Source organism: Pituophis catenifer, unplaced genomic scaffold (assembly GCF_029215685.1).
Source record: "Pituophis catenifer annectens isolate HBS135680 unplaced genomic scaffold, rPitCat1.0.hap2 SCAF_5, whole genome shotgun sequence".
Classification (NCBI taxonomy): Eukaryota; Metazoa; Chordata; class Lepidosauria; order Squamata; family Colubridae; genus Pituophis; species Pituophis catenifer.
Genome location: NW_027256885.1, coordinates 29,328,598 through 29,347,833, shown reverse-complemented (window position 1 = coordinate 29,347,833; position 19,236 = coordinate 29,328,598). Strand labels below are relative to the sequence as shown.

The 19,236-nt window shown below is 44.8% G+C and overlaps 1 protein-coding gene across 4 annotated transcripts in view; it reads left to right on the top strand.

The window, feature by feature from the left end:
- The first annotated feature begins 16,394 nt into the window (after positions 1-16,394).
- CDK12 (cyclin dependent kinase 12) overlaps positions 16,395-19,236 on the top strand; it is a 170,808-nt gene continuing 167,966 nt past the window's right edge. For all 4 annotated transcript variants that reach the window (XM_070944431.1, XM_070944430.1, XM_070944429.1 and 1 more), the window contains exon 1: positions 16,395-17,627. In XM_070944431.1, coding sequence (XP_070800532.1) covers positions 16,567-17,627 — 1,061 coding nt within the window. In that variant the 5' untranslated portion in view covers positions 16,395-16,566. The remainder of the gene's footprint in view (positions 17,628-19,236) is intronic.

The following is a 19,236-nucleotide window of genomic DNA, read 5'->3' as shown; positions in this document are numbered from 1 at the left end:
AGACCCCAGACCCAACTGCCTCCTCTCCCCATTGTGGTGGAAGGAAACCCATTATGAGATAAAGAGGATATTAGACTCCAGAATGTATAGAGGTCAGTTGCAATACCTAATACAATGGAAAGGGTACCCTTTGTCTGACGCCACCTGGGTAAAAAGCTGGAACATCAAAGCAGATAGACTGATTAAACAATTCCATGATAAATACCCGGACAAGCCAAAGGGTGCCCCGGGGGGGTTAAATGTGGATAACTTCCCTGAATGTTATTTTCTTTACAGGACACGTGTCTCTTCTGGGGGGGGGCACCTGTCATGCCTGGAAGCCATATTACCTGTGTGCCTTGAGGATCCAGGCCTGCCACAATCATACAGTGGGAAGTTGGGGGGGATTGCATGAGTGAAGTAGAGATAGCCATAACAAACTTCTCTAAGAGAAGTTCAAGGCCATGGTGTCCGGCAGCTGTGCAAAGAAGAAATTGGAGGATGTCTTCTGTTCAGGAAAGAACTGATTGGAGCTGTGTGGACATGTGGGAGATGTGGGCAAGGTCTTGAACTTTCTTGTGGGTGAGGAAAACCCGGAAGCTTTCATATTTGGGTTTTCCCAGATGTGCCAATATGACATCCCTAATAAAAGTTAGCTTTGAGGAACTTCAAGCCTCGGAGTTTGAATTCGTTGGGGGGGTTACTTGGAACCCTGACACCCTTCCTGTCTTCCTAGGTGCCTGGCTGAAGTTTCACTTGTGCCTCAGCAAGGAGTCCTGATGATGGGATGGGGTCCTTCAGGCACTTAGCTTGGCCAGCCCTTCCCTCCATCTTCCCGGCGCCTCAGCAAAGCTTTGGCTGGGCCGATCTAGCACCCGAGCCACACACGCTTTGAGATTCCTAGCTGCAGTGGGCAGCAACAAAGCTAGATTCTTCTTCCCCCTGCAGCAATCCAGCAAGAGAAACAGGAAAAGGGGTCGGAGAGAAACAAACTGGACTGTCCCTGGGAGTCTAGCATACACTCAGAGCAAGCCACCGCAGTCTGTCCCTTTTAAGGTACTTCGACATGGCGGGGAGGGGGGACCATAAAGGGATAGGCGGCCGCAGGAGCTGCCTTCTGAGCAGCTCTGCTGAGAAAAGTTTGGCTTCTCTCTGCCGCAGGATTTAACCTGGCTGCTTCTCTCCTCCTTCTTGGCCTCATACAAACAGAGCAAACATGAGAAGGAGGAGAGAAGCAGCCAAGTTAAATCCTGTGGCAGAGAGAAGCAGCCAGCAACTGCTAGAAGACTTGGCCGAACATTCCTGCCAGGCAGGAAGAGCACCGAACAGGAGAGCCGGGTCGGACAAACACCGGGAGAGCAACTAACGGGGGGCAAAGAAAGCCGGGGGAATCTGGGAGTTCAAATCTGCAACTGCACTAAAAACTCCACGTTCTTGTAACCTTAACTGGAAGCAGGTTAAAAAAAGGGGGGGAGGGATCTTATCATTGTCCCACCCCCACCCCTCGTAGAGAAGAGTCGATCACCCTTCCCCCAAGTTGCAATTTGGCACCACCACTGCTCCTTGCCTCCCCGAAGTGCTGGCAGTCAAGTGGCGAGTCGGGCGCAGCTTCTCCCCAGCCCGCGGGGCACAAAGTCAGCGAAGGGAATTGCAAGGCGAGAGTGATCCCTGAGGTTTCCCAGAGCCCGGCACTGGACCTGGAGAACAACTTCTCTGCCACCCCCATCCTTGCATGCCCAGCTGGCCGCTTTTTCCAGGGATGCATCATGTGAACCTGCCACTTAGGAGCCCCGCTTCAGCTCCAGCCCTGCCCCAGACCTCCAGCCCGGGGCGATTCTCCCACTCTCTGATCCGTGCCGCACTGTGCCACTCTCCACCCCAGTTGGTTCCCTGTGCAGCTTTCCTCGGCAGGGGCACCCACAGAATCTGGAGCCGGGAGGGAAGAGATGCAAAGCTGCCCGCTTATCCCTCCATCCCCGCAGCCGGGCTGGGACGAAGGCGATCCAGGCACAGGCCGGCTCTGCTGCTTTCTTGCCTGCTGCGCTTCCACCTGGCTTCCTGGAGGGGGGAGGGGAGAGGAGAGCCCAGTCCCACCAACCATTTTAACCAGCTTCCAAAGGTCCACCGAGCAAGGCGGGGGGGGGGGAAATTGGGGCTTTTGCAAGGTATGGGGTTCCCTCTTGAGCGCAACCCAAGCCAAAATGGCCCAGAAAAGCGCTGACGTCACCGTTAACCTGCCTGTCAGCTGAGCAGCTCTGCCTGGTCTTCTCCCGAGGGGATCGAGCCCTTCTTGCGGGTGCTGTGGAAACGCCCCTCCCTCATGGCTTGGTGGGCAGGTCATGTGACTGAGTGGGCGTGGCCAACTCAATGTCACTCACAGCAAGGTGCTGCCCAACCTTGCCATGAGTGACATCGAGCTGGCCATGCTCACTCAGTCACATGACCCCCCCCCACCAAGCCACGCCCACAGAACCAGTAGGGAAAAATTTTGAATTTCACCACTGTAGAAGACCCATTTAGAAGCTGGACCAAAGTTTATGTCAGCCTCCACTTTTTCATTGCTTCCTTGCTCGGCTGCCATGAAACGGGGGGAGGGGGGGAGCTATTCGAATGCCTGGGAGGGGGGAAGTGAGCTGGTGGAGAAGAGAACATTTTCTTCAGCGTTTTCTTTGAAGCTGATAACAACTCAAGGTCGACCGTCGTGGCATAGCAGAAGGATGGCACCATTGGACGCTGCACCCCGCATGACCCCTGGGGGGAATGTGGATTGGATAATTCTGGCTGGATGGTTGGGGGAAGGGTTTTGGGGATGTTTTCTATATGTAATTTTCACACCTTTTGCTTCAGACCTTACTTTTCTTTGGTTGCATTCAGTTCATATGCAGTGAAAGTACCTTTCTCTATGAAAATGGAGTCAGGGTTTTTCTTTCTTGAGTATTGAAAGGAGGCACACCTGACATTAAGCAAGGTCTGAAGCAACAGCCATCCTGGAAAACTACCGTGGGGGCTGAGCAAACAAGCCTGGACCCAAGGTGACCTCTACCGGAGGAAAGAGAGCCGATACAGCACCTGCGAGAGCCCACAGAACCGCCCTAAAAGGAGTGGAAGTCGTTGAGTTCACTCCCCTGGAACAGGGTGAGTTGGGAACTCTGACCACTGCTGATGACAGCGAAACCGAAACCGATTCTGACGAAGACCTCCTGGTAAGTCCGAATGGGGGCCCCATGACCATCCCAGTAGAACTAAAAGTAACATCCACCAGGGCCCACGGGCAGATGCTAGCCCTTCTAGATTCAGGATGCACCAGGTGTGTCATCAGCCCGGACACTGTAGAACAGATGGGTCTAAAACTAAAAACGATGAAAAGGCCCATCGCCTTCTGTCAGCTAGACGGATCAGTGGCTGGGGGGCCCCAGCCCATTTTGTGACCGAACCAATCGAGATGAGGATGGGGGAATCACCTAGAGACTCTGAGTTTTATTGTGGCCCCGGGCATGGAACGGCCCCTCCTACTTGGGTTGCCCTGGCTCCGAAAATGGAACCTGCGCATAAACTGGAAAACGGGCGTGTTGCGCATCCACTCCAAGCAACAGGGGAAGAGAGGGGAGGACCCCCATTGCGTGGGCGAAGTGGCGAGTGAGGGGGCAGCGGCGGCGGCGACAGACCACATTGTGGGAGAAGAAAAGATCCCAAAAGAGTACCGGGACCTACAGGAGGTGTTCAGTGAAAAGGCATCAGACGTGTTGCCCCCCCACCGGCCAACGGACTGTACCATTGAGATCCTCCCTGGGGTAAAACTCCCTAAACCAAAAATCTACCCCATGACCCCCCAGGAGTTGGGGGAACTACAAGACTTTATCAACAAAAACCTAAAACGCGGCTTTATCCAACCGGCTAGGCCACGGGTGGCTGCGCCGGTACTATTCCGGGAGAAGGATGGGTCTTTTCATCTGGTGGTCGATTATAGAAATTTAAATGCAATCTGCGTAGAAAACATCTACCCCCTGCCCCTCATGAAGGACATGTTAGCTCACCTGGGCAAAGGAAAGATTTTTAAAAAGCTGGACTTGCGGGAGGCGTATTATAGAGTTTGGATTAAAGAAGGTGATGAATGGAAAACAGCTTTCAACTGCCCGCTGGGATGTTTCCAGTTTTGGGTGCTCCCTTTCGGACTGCAAGGAGCCCCTGCCGTGTTCATGCAACTGATTAACGAAGTGCTGCATGAACACCTGTACAAGGGGATGTTGGTCTAACTTGATGACATTCTTATTTACACCGAGACCATGGACGACCATGTAAAACTGGTGAGGGCCGTCCTGAAGAAACTTAGAGCTGCTGAACTGTATGCTAATGTTGTGACTCTGACCCCCGAGCCCGTCTTATCGGAGGGAGAAGACTCCAAAACTGAAGGAGAGGAGTTGGCAAGGCCTCCCTCTCCAGGACCCTCCTCTCTGGCAATGCCTCAGGTGTCTCCCGAAGGAGAAGAGATAGGCCAGGAGCCAGGCATCTCCGAGCAGCCGCAGTTAGACAGCGACGGAGATAAGTCTTGGCTGGATCCCTGCCAGCATCGGAAAGACAAGCGCACGCAGCAGAGAAGGAGGCGTGCCAGAGATTAAGCTGAGTCACTGGACCACACCCCACAGGGGATAAAAGGGGGTGTGGTGGCCATTCAGGCTTTGTGACGGACAAAACTGAACAGCTAGCAAGTCATACTGTGTCTCTGGAACTTCGTTATCTGCCTTCCTTGGATTTATTATGGACTGGACTTGACAATTCTTTGGCTTTGTGAATTTATTTTGGTTTATCTGACGGAGGAGGAACACCTCCCTCTGTGAGTAAATTTTTGGCAAGCAGCTACTGGGTTGCTGCCAATTCTGTTATCGAAGGAAATTATTGTCTGCAAGTTTATTTTAACTCCTGGCTGACTGTTTGTGTGCGTGTGAGACGGGGACAGAACAGCTAAACTATCAAAATGTGAATTCCACCAAACTAAAATTGACTATCTGGGGTACCGCATCTCACATGAGGGGATAGAAATGGATCCAGAAAAGGTCCGGGCCGTGTTGGAATGGGGTCCTCCACACACCCGCAAGCAACTGCAAAGCTTCCTGGGTTTTGCTAATTTCTATCGACAGTTCATCCCCTCGTTCGCAAAAATTGCATTACCAATTACTAATCTTCTGAAAACGAAAGGAGAAGAGAGGCCAAAGCCCTCCCAGCTTCTCGAGTGGACTATGGACTGTCAGGCGGCTTTTGAGAAACTGAAACGATTGTTTGCTGCCGAACTGGTCCTTAAACATCCTGACATGGAAGCCCCTTTTGTTGTTCAGGCTGACGCCAGCGACGTGGCCATTGGAGCAGTGTTACTCCAAACAAATGCAGAGGGGAAATTGCAACCCTGTGCCTATACCTCTCAGAAATTATCGGAGACCGAGAGGAGATGGGCCATATGGGAGAAAGAGGCTTTTGCTGTTCGTTGGGCACTGTTAACGTGGAGACATTTCCTTGAAGGGGCAAAGCACCCGTTTGAGGTGTGGACTGACCACAAAAACTTAGAAGCTTTGAAAATGCCACAAAAGCTGTCCCCCAAACAAGTCCGCTGGGCTCAGCACTTTAAACGATTTAATTTTTCCCTGTGCTACCTTCCTGGAGGAAAGAACTTTATGGCAGATGTCCTTTTGAGACTGCCTCAATACAATAGCATTAGAGAGAAAGTGATTTGTCCGATTATCCCCTCAAAACAGCTGGCGGCACCAGTGATTACTAGGCCCCAGGCAAAAGCAGATCCAACTTTGTCTGGCTACTTGAGCAAGCAGCTAAGAGAAGCTCTAAAAACCGACGAGTGGTTTTTGGCCCACTCAAATGAGTGTACGCTTCGAGAGGGGCTCGCCTGGGTGGGAGTTAAGCTGTATGTTCCCGCCAGCCTGAGAGTGACAGTATTACAATCCGCCCATGATGCCAAAGTCGCTGGGCATTTTGGCTTCGTGAAGACATTACACTTAGTTAAATGACAATTCTGGTGGCCAGCACTGAAGGACATAGAAGCATACATGGCGAGTTGTCCCGTATGTGCTTCAGCAAAGAGATCTCCTGGGAAGCCACCCGGACTGCTTCAGAGTGTGGCCAGACCAGGAGCCCCATGGAAGGAAATCTCCATGCATTTTATTGTTGAATTGCCCGAAAGTGGTGGGAATACAGTTATTTGGGTGGTTACTGATTTGTTTTCTAAACAAGTGCATTTTATCCCATGTCCCAAGATCCCTTCTGCTAAAACTCTTGCAAAGTTTTTTGTCCAACATGTGTACAGATTACATGGGGCTCCAGAGTGAATAATTTCGGACAGAGGGGTCCAGTTCACCTCCCACTTTTGGAAAGAGTTCCTAGGGTTGTTAGGCTCCGCCCAGGGGTTAAGCTCCACCCACCACCCTCAGACCAATGTGGCTTGTGAGAGAACTAACTCGGTGTTAGAACAATACCTGAGATGTTACATAAACTATCAACAAGATAACTGGGCAGATTTGCTGCCGTTTGCAGAGTTTGCCTATAATAACTCTATACATAGCAGTACTGGGTTTACTCCCTTTAAAGTAGCTTCCGGCCAAGATTTTGTACCCATTCCGGAGTTGCCTCAGGAAAACCCACAGATACCCTCTTTGGCTGAGTGGATTGAACAGTTACGTGGTACTTGGTCAGTAACACGCAAGGCCCTGGACGGGGCCCACCAAGCTCATAAAGCCCAAGTTGATAAGAAAAGATTTCAGGGTTGGGATTATAAGGTAGGATATAGGGTTTTCCTTTCCACCAAGTACTTGCAAACTACCCAAAAATCGAAAAAACTTGGGCCCAAGTACATGGGTCCTTTTCCTATAGTCCGTATCATTAACCCAGTTACGGTGCAACTTGCAGAGAATTCATCTGGTATTTCATGTCAGTCTGCGGAAACCTGAGCGTTCGTCCCCTTTGCGTCCGGACCAAGAACCTCCTCCTGTCCCCATACTAATTGAAGGGGAACAGCATTTTGAAGTCAAAGAAATATGGGTAAATAAGCAAGATGTTCGGGCTCCAAAACAACTGCAATTGTTTCATTCCAAATATCCTGATAAACCTTAATCTTTTTTTTTTTTTGCTTTAATTTATATGCCGCCCTTCTCCAGAGACTCAGGGCGGCTTACAATGCATTAAGCAATAGCCTTCATACTTTTGTATATTTATACAAAGTCAGCTTATTGCCCCCACAATCTGGGTCCTCATTTTACCTACCTTTGAAAGAATGGAAGGCTGAGTCAACCTTGAGCCTGGTGAGATTTGAACTTGCAGTAATTGCAAGCAGCAGATGTTAATAACAGTGCTTTAGTCCACTGTACTACAGGCTCATCTTGATGTTATTGTCATGGTTCTGGTTCTGTAATTATCTATTTTTTTATTTTGGTTTTCTTGTAGGAATGTCTCTTCTGCAGGAGGGCCGAATGTCAGCCTCCGCTTTTTCATTCCTTGCTTGCTCGGCTGCCATGAAAAGGGGGGAGCTATTGGAATGCCTGGGAGGGGGGAAGTGAGCTGGTGGAGAAGAGAAGGTTTTCTTCAGCGTTTTCTTTGAAGCTGATAACTCAAGGTCGACCGTCGTGGCATAGCAGAAGGATGGCACTATTGGACGTTGCACCCCATATGACCCCTGGGGGGAATGTGGATTGGATAAATGTCGCTGGACGGTTGGGGGAAGGATTTTGGGGATGCTTTCTATATGTAATTTTTGCGCCTTTTGCTTTAGACCTTGCTTTTCTTTGGTTGCATTCAGTTCATACTCAGTAAAAGTACCTTTCTCTATGAAAATGGAGTCGGGGGTTTTCTTTCTTGAGTATTGAAAGGAGGCACACCTGAGAGTTTAATTAGAAAGACAGAAGAATATGGGGAAGTTGCAGGATTGAAAATAAATAAAGAAGAAAGATTTTAGTCAAAAATCTCACAGAAACACAAAAAGAGTGTTGATGGAAAGAATTGATATACAGATAGTTAAAAAAGTGAAGTACCTAGGAATACAATTAACAGAAAAATGTGCAACAATTAAAGAGGACAATTATATGAAACTGATGCAACAAATTAAACTAGATTTGGAGAAATGGAAAGATCGGCAACTGTCATTAACAGGAAGAATAGCTACTACAAAAATGAATATTTTACCAAGACTATTATATTTATTCTAAACAATTCCAATAAAATTGGGGGAAAATATTTTGATGAACTAAATAAAATATTAAGATATATTTGGCTAGGGAAAACAGCAAGAATAGGTTTGAAAATCTTTATCTTTCTTTATCTTTTATTAGATTTATATACCACCCTTCTCCTTTCGGACTCAGGGCGGTGAACAGCCAAAATAAAAACATTTGTACACAAAAGTTAAAATAATTTTAAAAATAATTAAATGAATTTGGCCCATAATTTAAAACATTTCAATTAAAAATCAGTATCAAACTTTAAAACCAACATAGAATCAGGCCAGCCCGGCTAACTGAAAAAAGTAAGTTTTAAGGGCCCGACGAAAAGTCCGGAGGTCTGGGATCACTCGTATCTCTGGGGGTAGATCGTTACAGAGGGTAGGTGCCACCACAGAGAAGGCTCTCCCCCTGGGGGTCGCCAGCCGACATTGTCTGGGTGATGGCACCCTGAGGAGGCCGTCTCTGTGGGAGCGAACCGGCCGGTGGGAGGCAATTGGTGGCAGAAGGCGGTCCCGTAAGTACCCCGGCCCTAAGCCATGGAGCGCTTTAAAGGTGGTCACCAACACCTTGAAGCGCACCCGGAAGTCCACCGGAAGCCAATGCAGCTCGCGCAGGAGAGGTGTCAGGTGGGAGCGCCCCGTCGCTCCCATAATCCCCCGCACGGCTGCATTTTGCACCAGTTGGAGCCTCCGGGTTCACCCCAAGGGGAACCCCATGTAGAGAGCGTTACAATAGTCCATACGAGAAGTGATGAGTGCTTGAGTGACCGTGCGTAAGGAGTCCCGATCTAGAAAGGGGCGCACCAAGTTGCGGGCCCTTTCCGTGGGGGCCAGTGATTCGCCCCCAATAACCAGCGATGGCACCAGCTGGCTATACCGGGACGCCGGCAGCCACAGCCACTCGGTCTTGGAAGGGTTGAGTCGAAGCCTGTTTCTCCCCATCCAGACCCGCATGGCCTCCAGGCACTGGGACATCACTTCCAAGGCATCGTTGGGATGGTCTGGGGTGGAGATGTACAGCTGAGTGTCATCAGCGTACTGATGGAACTCCACCCCAAAACCACGGATGATCTCACCCAGCGGCTTCACATAAATGTTGAACAGGAGGGGCGAGAGGACCGACCCTTGTGGCACCCCACAAACAAGGCGCCTCGGGGTCGACCGCTGCCCCCGTCAACACAGATTGCGACTGGTCGGAGAGATAGGAGAACCACCGCAAAACGGTGCCCCCCACCATTTTGCAAGACTCCAAAAAAAGAGGGGGCTTTGGGCTGCCAGATTGGGAATTGTACTACCAGGCCTTGGTACTTACATGGGTGAAAGAATGGTTCAATTTGAGGCATAAAAGACTATTAACTTTAGAAGGACACGACCTTCAACTAGGTGGGCATGCTTTTTTATGGTATGGGAAGAGTAAGATACACAGTTACTTTCAAAGACATTATGTTAGAAATGAACTGTTATCAGTATGGCTTAAAATTAAAGTACACTACTACTTGAAAATACCAGTCTGGCTATACACAATAGAAGCATTAATGTATCCTAATGTTATTAATATGGAAAAATTTTAAGATATCAAGATATTTTGAATGAAAAAGGGGAATTAAAAACCAAGCAGGAACTTAGTAGTCAAGGGATGGACATCGCATGGTGGCCACAAGTGCAGATACAATCTTGATATGAGAAAGATGCTAAAATGTATGGTTTCAGTAAAGAGTTAACAGAATTGGACCAGATATTAACCGGAACAGATGAAAAACTGATAAAGAAAATATATTGTTACTACTTAGGTATCACACTTGAAAGTGAGCAGGTAAAGGAGACAATGATTGTTTGGGTTAAAAATTTTGGATATGCAGTAGAACTGGACAAATGGCAGAAATTGTGGGATAGAAATGTTAAATTGACTATGTCAACTGCACATAAAGAAAATTTGTATAAAATGTTCTATAGATGGCATTTTGCACCAACAAGACTGGCAAAAATGTATAAGGATAGGTCTGCTAAATATTGGAAATGCAATCAAATACCTGGTTCATATTACCATATGTGGTGGACATGTCCAAAAGCCAAAAAATACTGGATGAAAATACATACTTGGTTGGAAAAAATGATAAAACAGCATATAGACATGAAACCAGAAATATTTTTATTGGGCATTCTGCTGGAAAGATATGACAAAGGGACTATATACTTGATTTTACATGTATTAACTGCAGCTAGAATTGTATATGTTCAACAATGGAAGTGTGATGAGATCCCGACAGATGAGAGTGTAATTAAGAAAATATTAGAATGTGCAGAAATGGATAGACTAATGCTTACTATTAAGGACAAAGAAATTATACCTTGCTGGGTATAATTACAGATTGTACGGTTATAGAGACTAGTATAGAGACTAGTTAGTATATGATTGTTAAATTCTATACCCTGTATTTTGCTCTGGGAAGTCGGGGGGGGAGGGTTGGGGAGGGAGGTGGGAGGTGGGATGGGAAAACATTTGTAAAATTTTTTAAAAACTTTTTAATAAAATAAAAAAAGAAAATATTAGAATGTGCAGAAATGGATAGACTAACGCTTACTATTAAGGACGAAGAAGAAAGTGAATAATTTTTGACATGGGACTTATTTTAGCAAAGGTTAGACAATAAAAACAGAAGTTAGAAATGTAGGGACATAAAAAGGATAAATGTTAAAATGGAAATTTGATAAGTCAAATAATCTACATATATAAAAGTGAAATACCACTAACGCATCATCACAAAACCTCCAGAACCTTAAAGCTTACAAACTTGAAATTTGCTACATATGTTCATCTTGGCTTCTAGGTGCTCACTAAGAAAGGATTTTTCAAAATGACCATCAGAGCATTAGTATTTCCTATATTATTATTAACACGCTCTGATGCTAAGGAGTTCTACTCCCCCTCCCCACCTGAAAAGAAATCTGTTCCAAATGCAAAACACAAGCAGAGGAGTTTCAGTTTTACTTTCACAGCAGCAAGCAGGGGATAGGATAGGGGAGGCTTCTGTGGGGCAAGCCTGAGGGAGAGAAGGGGATAGGAGAGGCCTCTGTGCGGCAAGCCTGAGGGAGAGAAGGGGAGAGGAGAGGCCAATCGTAACTACTCATTAGTTTTCAAGCTGTAAATGTCGATTTATCAAGCCCGATCACATAGTTTTGTAGCGGAGCACAGGTATTCAGCTAGTTATTGTTATTATAGTATCAATGTTATTGTGATGAATGTTATTGTAAACACTTTGATTACAATTGCCTAAAAACAACTGTACCCAGATGTAGGAAGAAATATCCTTCTGGGTTCAACTCCAAGTGGGGAAAAAGACACTGGAAACATGGAGACTGCTTGGAAAGATGGTTTAATGGTGGACAGGATCACATGGTTTGAGTTCCTGAACAGAAAAGGGTCGAGATGCAGTGAGTCCCCAGGTTTTATGCCCTCTCTGGCTTTGAACTTCCTGGGGCCCAGAAAGAGTATCCTGATTGGTTGTCAGACTCCCAGGGGGTGGGGGTCTTAGCTAGCCTTGCTGGCTGATGTAATCTTCCCAGGTGCCATGTGGTGAGTTTCTGTTGCTAGATGGGTCCTATTGTGTTAGTTTCTGTTGCTAGATGGGTCCTATTGTGTTGCAGATGGTCCATTGACAAAGATTGAGTTTCTACCTCTGGCCCATTGACAAAGGGTGGTGGCAGGAAGATGGGAGCTGCTTCGTCTTTAAAACATGCTTCTCCATTTCTCATCCAGGGAAACATAATATTCTGCCTTTTTAATATTTCCCAAAATATTTCATTCCTCTAGGAAAGGGGTGGGTGCGAACTTCTTACACAGACAACACAGTTTGATTGAAATTGAATTTTTATATGTTATTCAAATAAAGTAAATAAAACATAAATTTAATAAATAAACCATCAAATTACAAAGCAAAAAACCCCAAACAAACATATATCGGAAATATACCACAGTAGTAATGGGAGACTTTAACTACCCTGATATCAACTGGGAAACCAACTGCTTCAAGTGGGAGATGGAACAGGTTCCTGACCAACCTAGCTGACAACTTTGTCATCCAAAAGGTACAAGAGGGAACTAGAGGGACTGCTATACTGAACCTAATTCTTACTAACAGAGAAGAAGTGATAAAGGGGGTTGAAGTTGCCAGAACTTTGGGGGACAGTGAGCACCTCATATTGGAATTCAATATAATGCAAAGACAAGCAATAGAACATAATCAAATCAGTGTCTTAGACTTTAAAAGAGCTGATTTTAACAAAGTTAGCACTTGGGAAGAATTCCATGGATGAAAATCTTAAAGGGGAAAACAACTCAAGAAGCTTGGGAAGCTCTGAAAAATATTATAAAAGCCCAGACCAGCTCAATACCACTGAAAAAGAAAAACAAGAAATCCAAGAAGAAACCAGCATGGTTACACAAAAAACTCTCTGAAAAAAATCAAAGAAAAAATTGTGCATAACAAATTCACACAATACTTGGATCAACCAGAAGTAAGATTTATTAAGCTGTTTGCAAAGAGCAGGTGAGACTTCTCTGATAAAGTAGGACGTAAAGTGAAATTTGAATATAAGAGTGAAATAATATGGGGTCAGCCTGAATGAACTCTGAAAGGCCCCTTTGACTTGAGACAGTTACAGAGTTCAAGAAGGCAAACCACAGGCAAAGAGACAGTTGCTGGGTTCAAAAAGTTAAACCACAGTTAGCTAATTTCTCTTGCCATGTCAAAATGCAGAACTAAACCACATAGATCAGCATGAATCAGCTTTCCTGCCTAATCGATAAGGGAAGGGGGTGAGCCTACCATGTAAGAGGTTTATTTCACAAATTTCCTGTTTTGCTATTATTGAAGGATATAAGAATGCATGTCTTGGACAGGGGTCTTGGTTCAGAAGCAACAGATCAATTGATCTGTCTGAACCTATTTTTGGCCAAAAATAAACTTTTTCTTGATTTCAAAGTCCATCGCCTTTATTTTTCTGCTACACTGACACAATAGAAGTCCACATCTAGTTACAGATAGCATATTTTATACATCCCTTTCACCGGTCGCAGGTCCTTCCTAAGCAGGCCGAGTTGATAGGTCTGGTTCAGTCACATGCTTACAGTCCGCCTATAATCTTCTATTCTACCTTTAAAATTAGTTAGGCCTGTGTTGCTAAGCACCCAGCCCCTTCAGTTCTCATCATCTTGGTATTCTCTTATGTTGTTTTTCTGTACAACCCAATACCTGGTATGTATCTCAAGCCAGAAGCTGTGTATGTCATTCTTCAACAGCGGCCACATATTGGGCAAATATGGCTGTGCTCTAGCTACGTAACATTGTGGCTATACTTTAAAATACTAACTCTAGGCAAGTAAACAAAGAATATAATATACAAGCTATGTGCTAGTCTACATTATGGAAAATTACAATTTACTATATTGTATTACTTTATTGGGTCAAACTTAGTTAACTCTTTATACTGCTATTCTGATAACTTGAAACCATCCCCTACAAAATGGAGAAGTACAAAAAAATTGAAAGAGGGACATACAACTAAGGTAAGAGGAGCTTGTTGAGAATGTTTTCACTTCAAAACACGGATTCATTTATAAATATTAACTCTGAAAGCATGATCCCAATTTCCCAAATGCACGATTATCCCGACTATCATTGCTGCATGGGCAATCCCTTACTGAGCAGTTGTTAAAGAGATCTTCCCATCCAATCAGAGGGCCTTCATGACTTCAACATTCCTAAACATTCAGCCATGGTGGAGGCGAGCAAGCGCTTTCCCCCAGCCGGAAGTCCCAACGCCCACACTCGGCGTTGCCCTGAGTTGCCTTCATCCCTCCGAGAACGGTGGGGGGAAAGAGGACAGGCACCGCCCCCACCCCCCGGAGCGGCGTCAGCGAGCCCCCTCTCCCGTGGTGAGAAAGGGGCGGGTTGGCAAAAGCAGCCTCCCTCAGCCCCAGCGGCTACTGCGCAGCAACGGCCAACCCACCTCCCCGCTCCTCCTCTCCAAGTTCGAAACGTAACAAGCGCAAAAAGTTGTGCGAGAATCCCGGGTGACAGCCAATACAATGGCAGGAAGACCAATAGCTCTCGCGAGATTTGAAATCGTCTTTTTTCTTCACCCCCCCCTCTAATTATATAAAGGGACGTCCGCTTTAACCTCCGCAGGAATACAGTAGCTGGCAGGTGTCTGGAATTTCTCTGTTATTCAGATTATATTTGTCCCAAAGGACAAACTTGACCGGCATTCTTTTTTTGAAGAAAAAAGAAGCTTCTTCAGCTCTGAAGGATGGAAGGATTTATAAATCCTTCCATTCCCCACCATCCAGTCAGAGCTGAAGAAGCTTTTTGGATGAGAAGCGAAACGTCTTCAAAGAAAAACCAGAAAGTCCAGTTGCCTCTTCAAAAAGCACCTCTGGGAGTGGCAGGGTTTTTTCCGCTGTTTTCAAGTACAGAATGGTTTCTCATAAAGCCCCAAAGGTGCTTTTTCAGGAGGCAACTGAACTTTCCTGTTTTTTCTTTGAAGACGTTTCCTTTTCATCCAAGAAGCTGCCTCAGCTCTGACTGGATGGTGAGGAATGAAAGTATTTATAAATCCTTCTGTCTGCAAGGAGTATAAATCCTTCCATTCCCCACCATCCAAAGCTTCTTGGATGAGAAGTGAAACGTCTTCAAAGAGAAAACAAGAAAATCCAGCACCTTTGGGACAACCATGACCTGTATGACTGAGAATCTCCATAGACTTTCTCATAAAGCGTTATCCGGAGTGGCACATTTTTCTCACGTCTGATGCTGACAGGATGTCGTTTCCCAAGTTGCTTAATAAGCATGTATTGCGAGAAAAAGGGGAAGGGGAGTGGCCGTTTCTAAATCACTTTGTGATTTTGTAATGAGCCAGAGGCTATTAGGTTTTTGTGGAAAGACCAAAAAACCCCCCATCTGCAGCTGTCTTATGATAAGGTTTAATAACTTTAATACATTTCGTAGAAGGAAATCAGAATGAATTAGGATCGCACAAAAGCGTTATAATGTATCTAAACTATGTTTTTTCTCAGTTGTTAACGATTGAGAGGAAAAGTGACTGCCTGGAACCAAACTCCTTTTTTTCGGTGTTGGTTTTTCAGTAACAAAATTTTTAATCAAGAATAGTGTGTTTTAGTTCTAACTTCTTAGGGCCATCCATGTTTTGAGGAAAAAGAAGCCCAGATCCCGCGAGAACATGGCACCAAACCTCGTGTAAAAAAAGGCTGTGGGGGAGCGCGTGCGCCTATATGAGAGCCGGATGTACGCGCACGCACGTGCATGTTCTCGCGATATTTGGAGAACTAGGACCAGGTAGAGAGGAGTTGGGGGAGAGGAGTCCCCGAGCTGTACTAAACGAGCCACGGTGTTGGCGGCTGGAAGGAGGACAACGACGGCGATTTTTTTTCGTATTCTCGCAAGAATTAGTGGCTAACCTTTCCTTCTCACTTTCCTTCCTCTCCCCTCCCCCTAATCTGGAAACAGCGCCGTTTCGGTCTGGGAAGTAGGTAGAAAAAGATGGGGATCCTGGCTTGGGGAACTTAACTAGGAATTCAGGCTGAAGAAGGGGGTCTTCCCTTAGGAGAGGCTCATTGAACTTGGTGACTGGCCTCCAGGATTTGTCCAATGAGCCTGGGCGGGCTGGAGGGTGTTTATAGTAACTCCTCTCAGGAAGTTAAGGAGATAGCAAATAATTTCAGACCCCGCTATCATTTTGTAAGGACGTGAGCCCTTTAGTTAATGGCAAGGCAGCCTTGACCCAAGGGAGTCCACTTCTTTTAAGTACTTTAGGAGACTACTATTAGGGGACCCCTGTTTCAAAAATCTGCAAGTGAACCAGTCTCTTTCCAAGACTTTTTGTTTTTGAAAAGTTCAGCTCCTTGCCTATTTACAAACACGGGTTTATTTGTATTTTTACCTCTTTAATCAACCCTTTTGGGCAATTTATATCCTAAAACTAGGAGTTAATTGAGACCTGGAATTAAGGAAGAGTAGGTGTTTACTTGGTTAAAAAACCTTATCTTCCCGTCCTACTTGTGTGTGATCAGAGGATATTTTGACAAAAAAGTTATTTTTCTCCAGTTTGAAAGGTGGGCTCAACTCAGTTTTAGCTCTATTTCTGAGACAGCTTTATCTTACTATATTTTTTGCATGTTATTTTAGAATCCAGCATTCATAGAGCAACCCCCATCTATCCTCATGTAAAGAGACAAGTGGGTTGAATGTAGGACGTAGGTAACAAAAGAGAAAATAGCCCTTCCATCGTGGTGTGGGTGTCTTGAAGATTTGGGCTTTTTGGAGAATTCCTCCCTCTTCAAGCACAGTGGAGAAGGAATGCCAAACCCAGAGAGACATGGGGACAAGAAGAATGCGGGAGGAGGGGAGTCTTTGCATCAAGGTGCAGTGTCCAGCAGTGGGAGCTCAAACAGAGAGAGGCACCGGCTTTCTAAGCATAAAAGACACAGATCCAAGCATTCCAAAGATTCACTATTGGGGTCCCAAGAAGGAGGTGCAACACTTGGCAGCATGATCAAGCCATTGGTAGAATATGACGATATCAGCTCTGATTCTGACACCTTCTCAGATGAAGCAGTCCTCAAGTTGGAATGTAGAGAAAATGATGAAAGGAAAGGTACATCGGACAGGAGTGATCGATTACATAGACAGCAGCAGCAGCACCACAAGCATGTCCGTGACTTGATGAAAAGTAAGTTGGGGGACAAGGAGAAGCGACTGGACAGGAATCAAGAGTCCTCAGGCAAGTTGAGTTCTAGTAAAGATAGAATATCTGGGACTTCCAAAAGGCTACATGAGGAGAATGATGACCATTCATCTAAGTCATTCAAGAGTACCAGTAGTAGCAAAGAGTCTCGGTCAGGCAAACTGCATAAAGAGAAGTCTAGGAAAGAGCAGGAGGCGAAATCTGGTTACAAGGATCACAGTAAAAGTCATCAGAAAAGAGATGCCCCCAAAAGCTACAAGTCACTGGACAGTCCAAAGTGGAAATCCAGAAGTCCACACCATAAATGGTCAGATAGTCCCAAACAAGATGACATTCCCTCAGGAGCATCTGATACACAGGACTATGACAACAGCCCTCCACACTCACACACATCCAGTAACTATGATTCCTATAAGAAGAGTCCTAGTGTATCCTCACGACGACCATCAGTCAGTCCTCCATATAAGGGACCTGCTTACCAATCCAATATATGTTCTCCCAGACCTTATGGCAGGAGACAGCGGTCAGTCAGCCCATACAGCAGGAGGCGTTCATCCAGCTTTGAAAGGGGAAGTGGTTCATACAGCAGAAGATGCCCCAGCCCATTCAATCGAAGGAGCTCCAGCAGTCCTTTTGTTTCCAAGCGGTCTCTGAGCCGTAGTCCTGTTTCCAGGTATTTGGTCTTTGTACTTAAATCAGAACTGTTGGGCCTCTTAAATACAAACGTAACTGAAGGGGCTAATGTCCCAGAATCTTTGTTATTGTCCCTCAAAACAGAAAATACTTTATATTTATTATGATTCATTAGGGTAGCCTTTCCCACCATGATTTTTCCCTATGTGTTGTATTATAACACCTGCTATTACAAAGTAGTATCCTCATGCTAGTGAGACTGGAGTTGGAGTCTAACACATGGGGGGGGGGCACAATATTAAAGCAGCCTGATTTAAGGTACAAATTTGTTTGTCTTGCAATATTGTATCCTAGGTAACAATTTCTGTCTTACTGATTTGGAGAATGTGAAGTTGAAAAGAAGCCAGTTCAGCCAATATGACACTGATATGATTGGATATATCATTCTAAAACAGAATTGAATATGAAAAGTTAATTGCAATGAGCATTGAGTCTTGCATGTTAGCTGCCCAGAATTGCTGTATCAATAAGATGGGCGGCATAGAAATTTAATGTTTTTCAACATCTTTATTTTAGTTTGGTTTGTCTACAATTTGTCATATCATTAAAACCTGGCAAACTAGAATCATTGATCAAATCATGATTAGTAAACTGCAGTTCATTAAAGTTGGATGACATACTACATTATAGTTAATGCAGATGGGTAGCTTCTGTGTCAGGTGTATAAACGAACACACAGCTTCTAAGGTTTACTGATAATTGTTTTCATCATTCTAAATTCAGATATAGTGTAAATGTAGAAAGCAATTTTTGAAAACCAGACTAAACTGCATCTTATACTCCTGGGCCATTGTTAAAATTGGAAGAGGTTCCAGAATGGGCTTACTAAATATGTAAAATTCAGTGTTGCAAAGTACTTTCTTTTTTAGCAAAGAAAATGAGGTACATTTAATATACCACTTAAGTATATAGTATTGAAGTTTCAGATTTTATCAGCCTTCATGGTGTTCTATTCTCTCAGCTTTATGCTAGTAACAAAATGGGCAAGTCCCAGTGGTTTTAGTTATAGTTCCATATAGTTTTGCTTTGATAGTTTTATCATAATTGTTTTACTAGACCTTTTTAATGGAGATAGACATACTTTTGATAAACCTTTAGATAAACAACAGTAGTTAGGTGCTCAAAAATAACTTGATTTATGAATACCATAAGGGAAGTCAGTATAGCTAAAATATACTGCTCAAAAAAATAAAGGGAACACAAGCAGAAGACATCCGAGATCTGAATGAATGAAATAGCCTTATTAAATACTTTGTTCTTTACATACAGTAGTTTATACACTGCTCAAACAACTAAAGGGAACACAAAACTGTATGTAATGAACAAAGTATTTAATAAGGCTATTTCATTCATTCAGATCTCGGATGTCTTCTGCTTGTGTTCCCTTTATTTTTTTTGAGCAGTGTATTTTTACATTACTCCTTGTGAACTGTAATTTTAACTACCATGTTTCCCCAAAAATAAGACACACTGTTATATTTTTTTTGAACCCTGAAATAAGCACTTGGCCTTATTGCTATGCGCTCAAAAGCCCGATTGGGTTTATTATCAGGGGATGTCTTATTTTAGGGGAAATGGTAATTACAGTA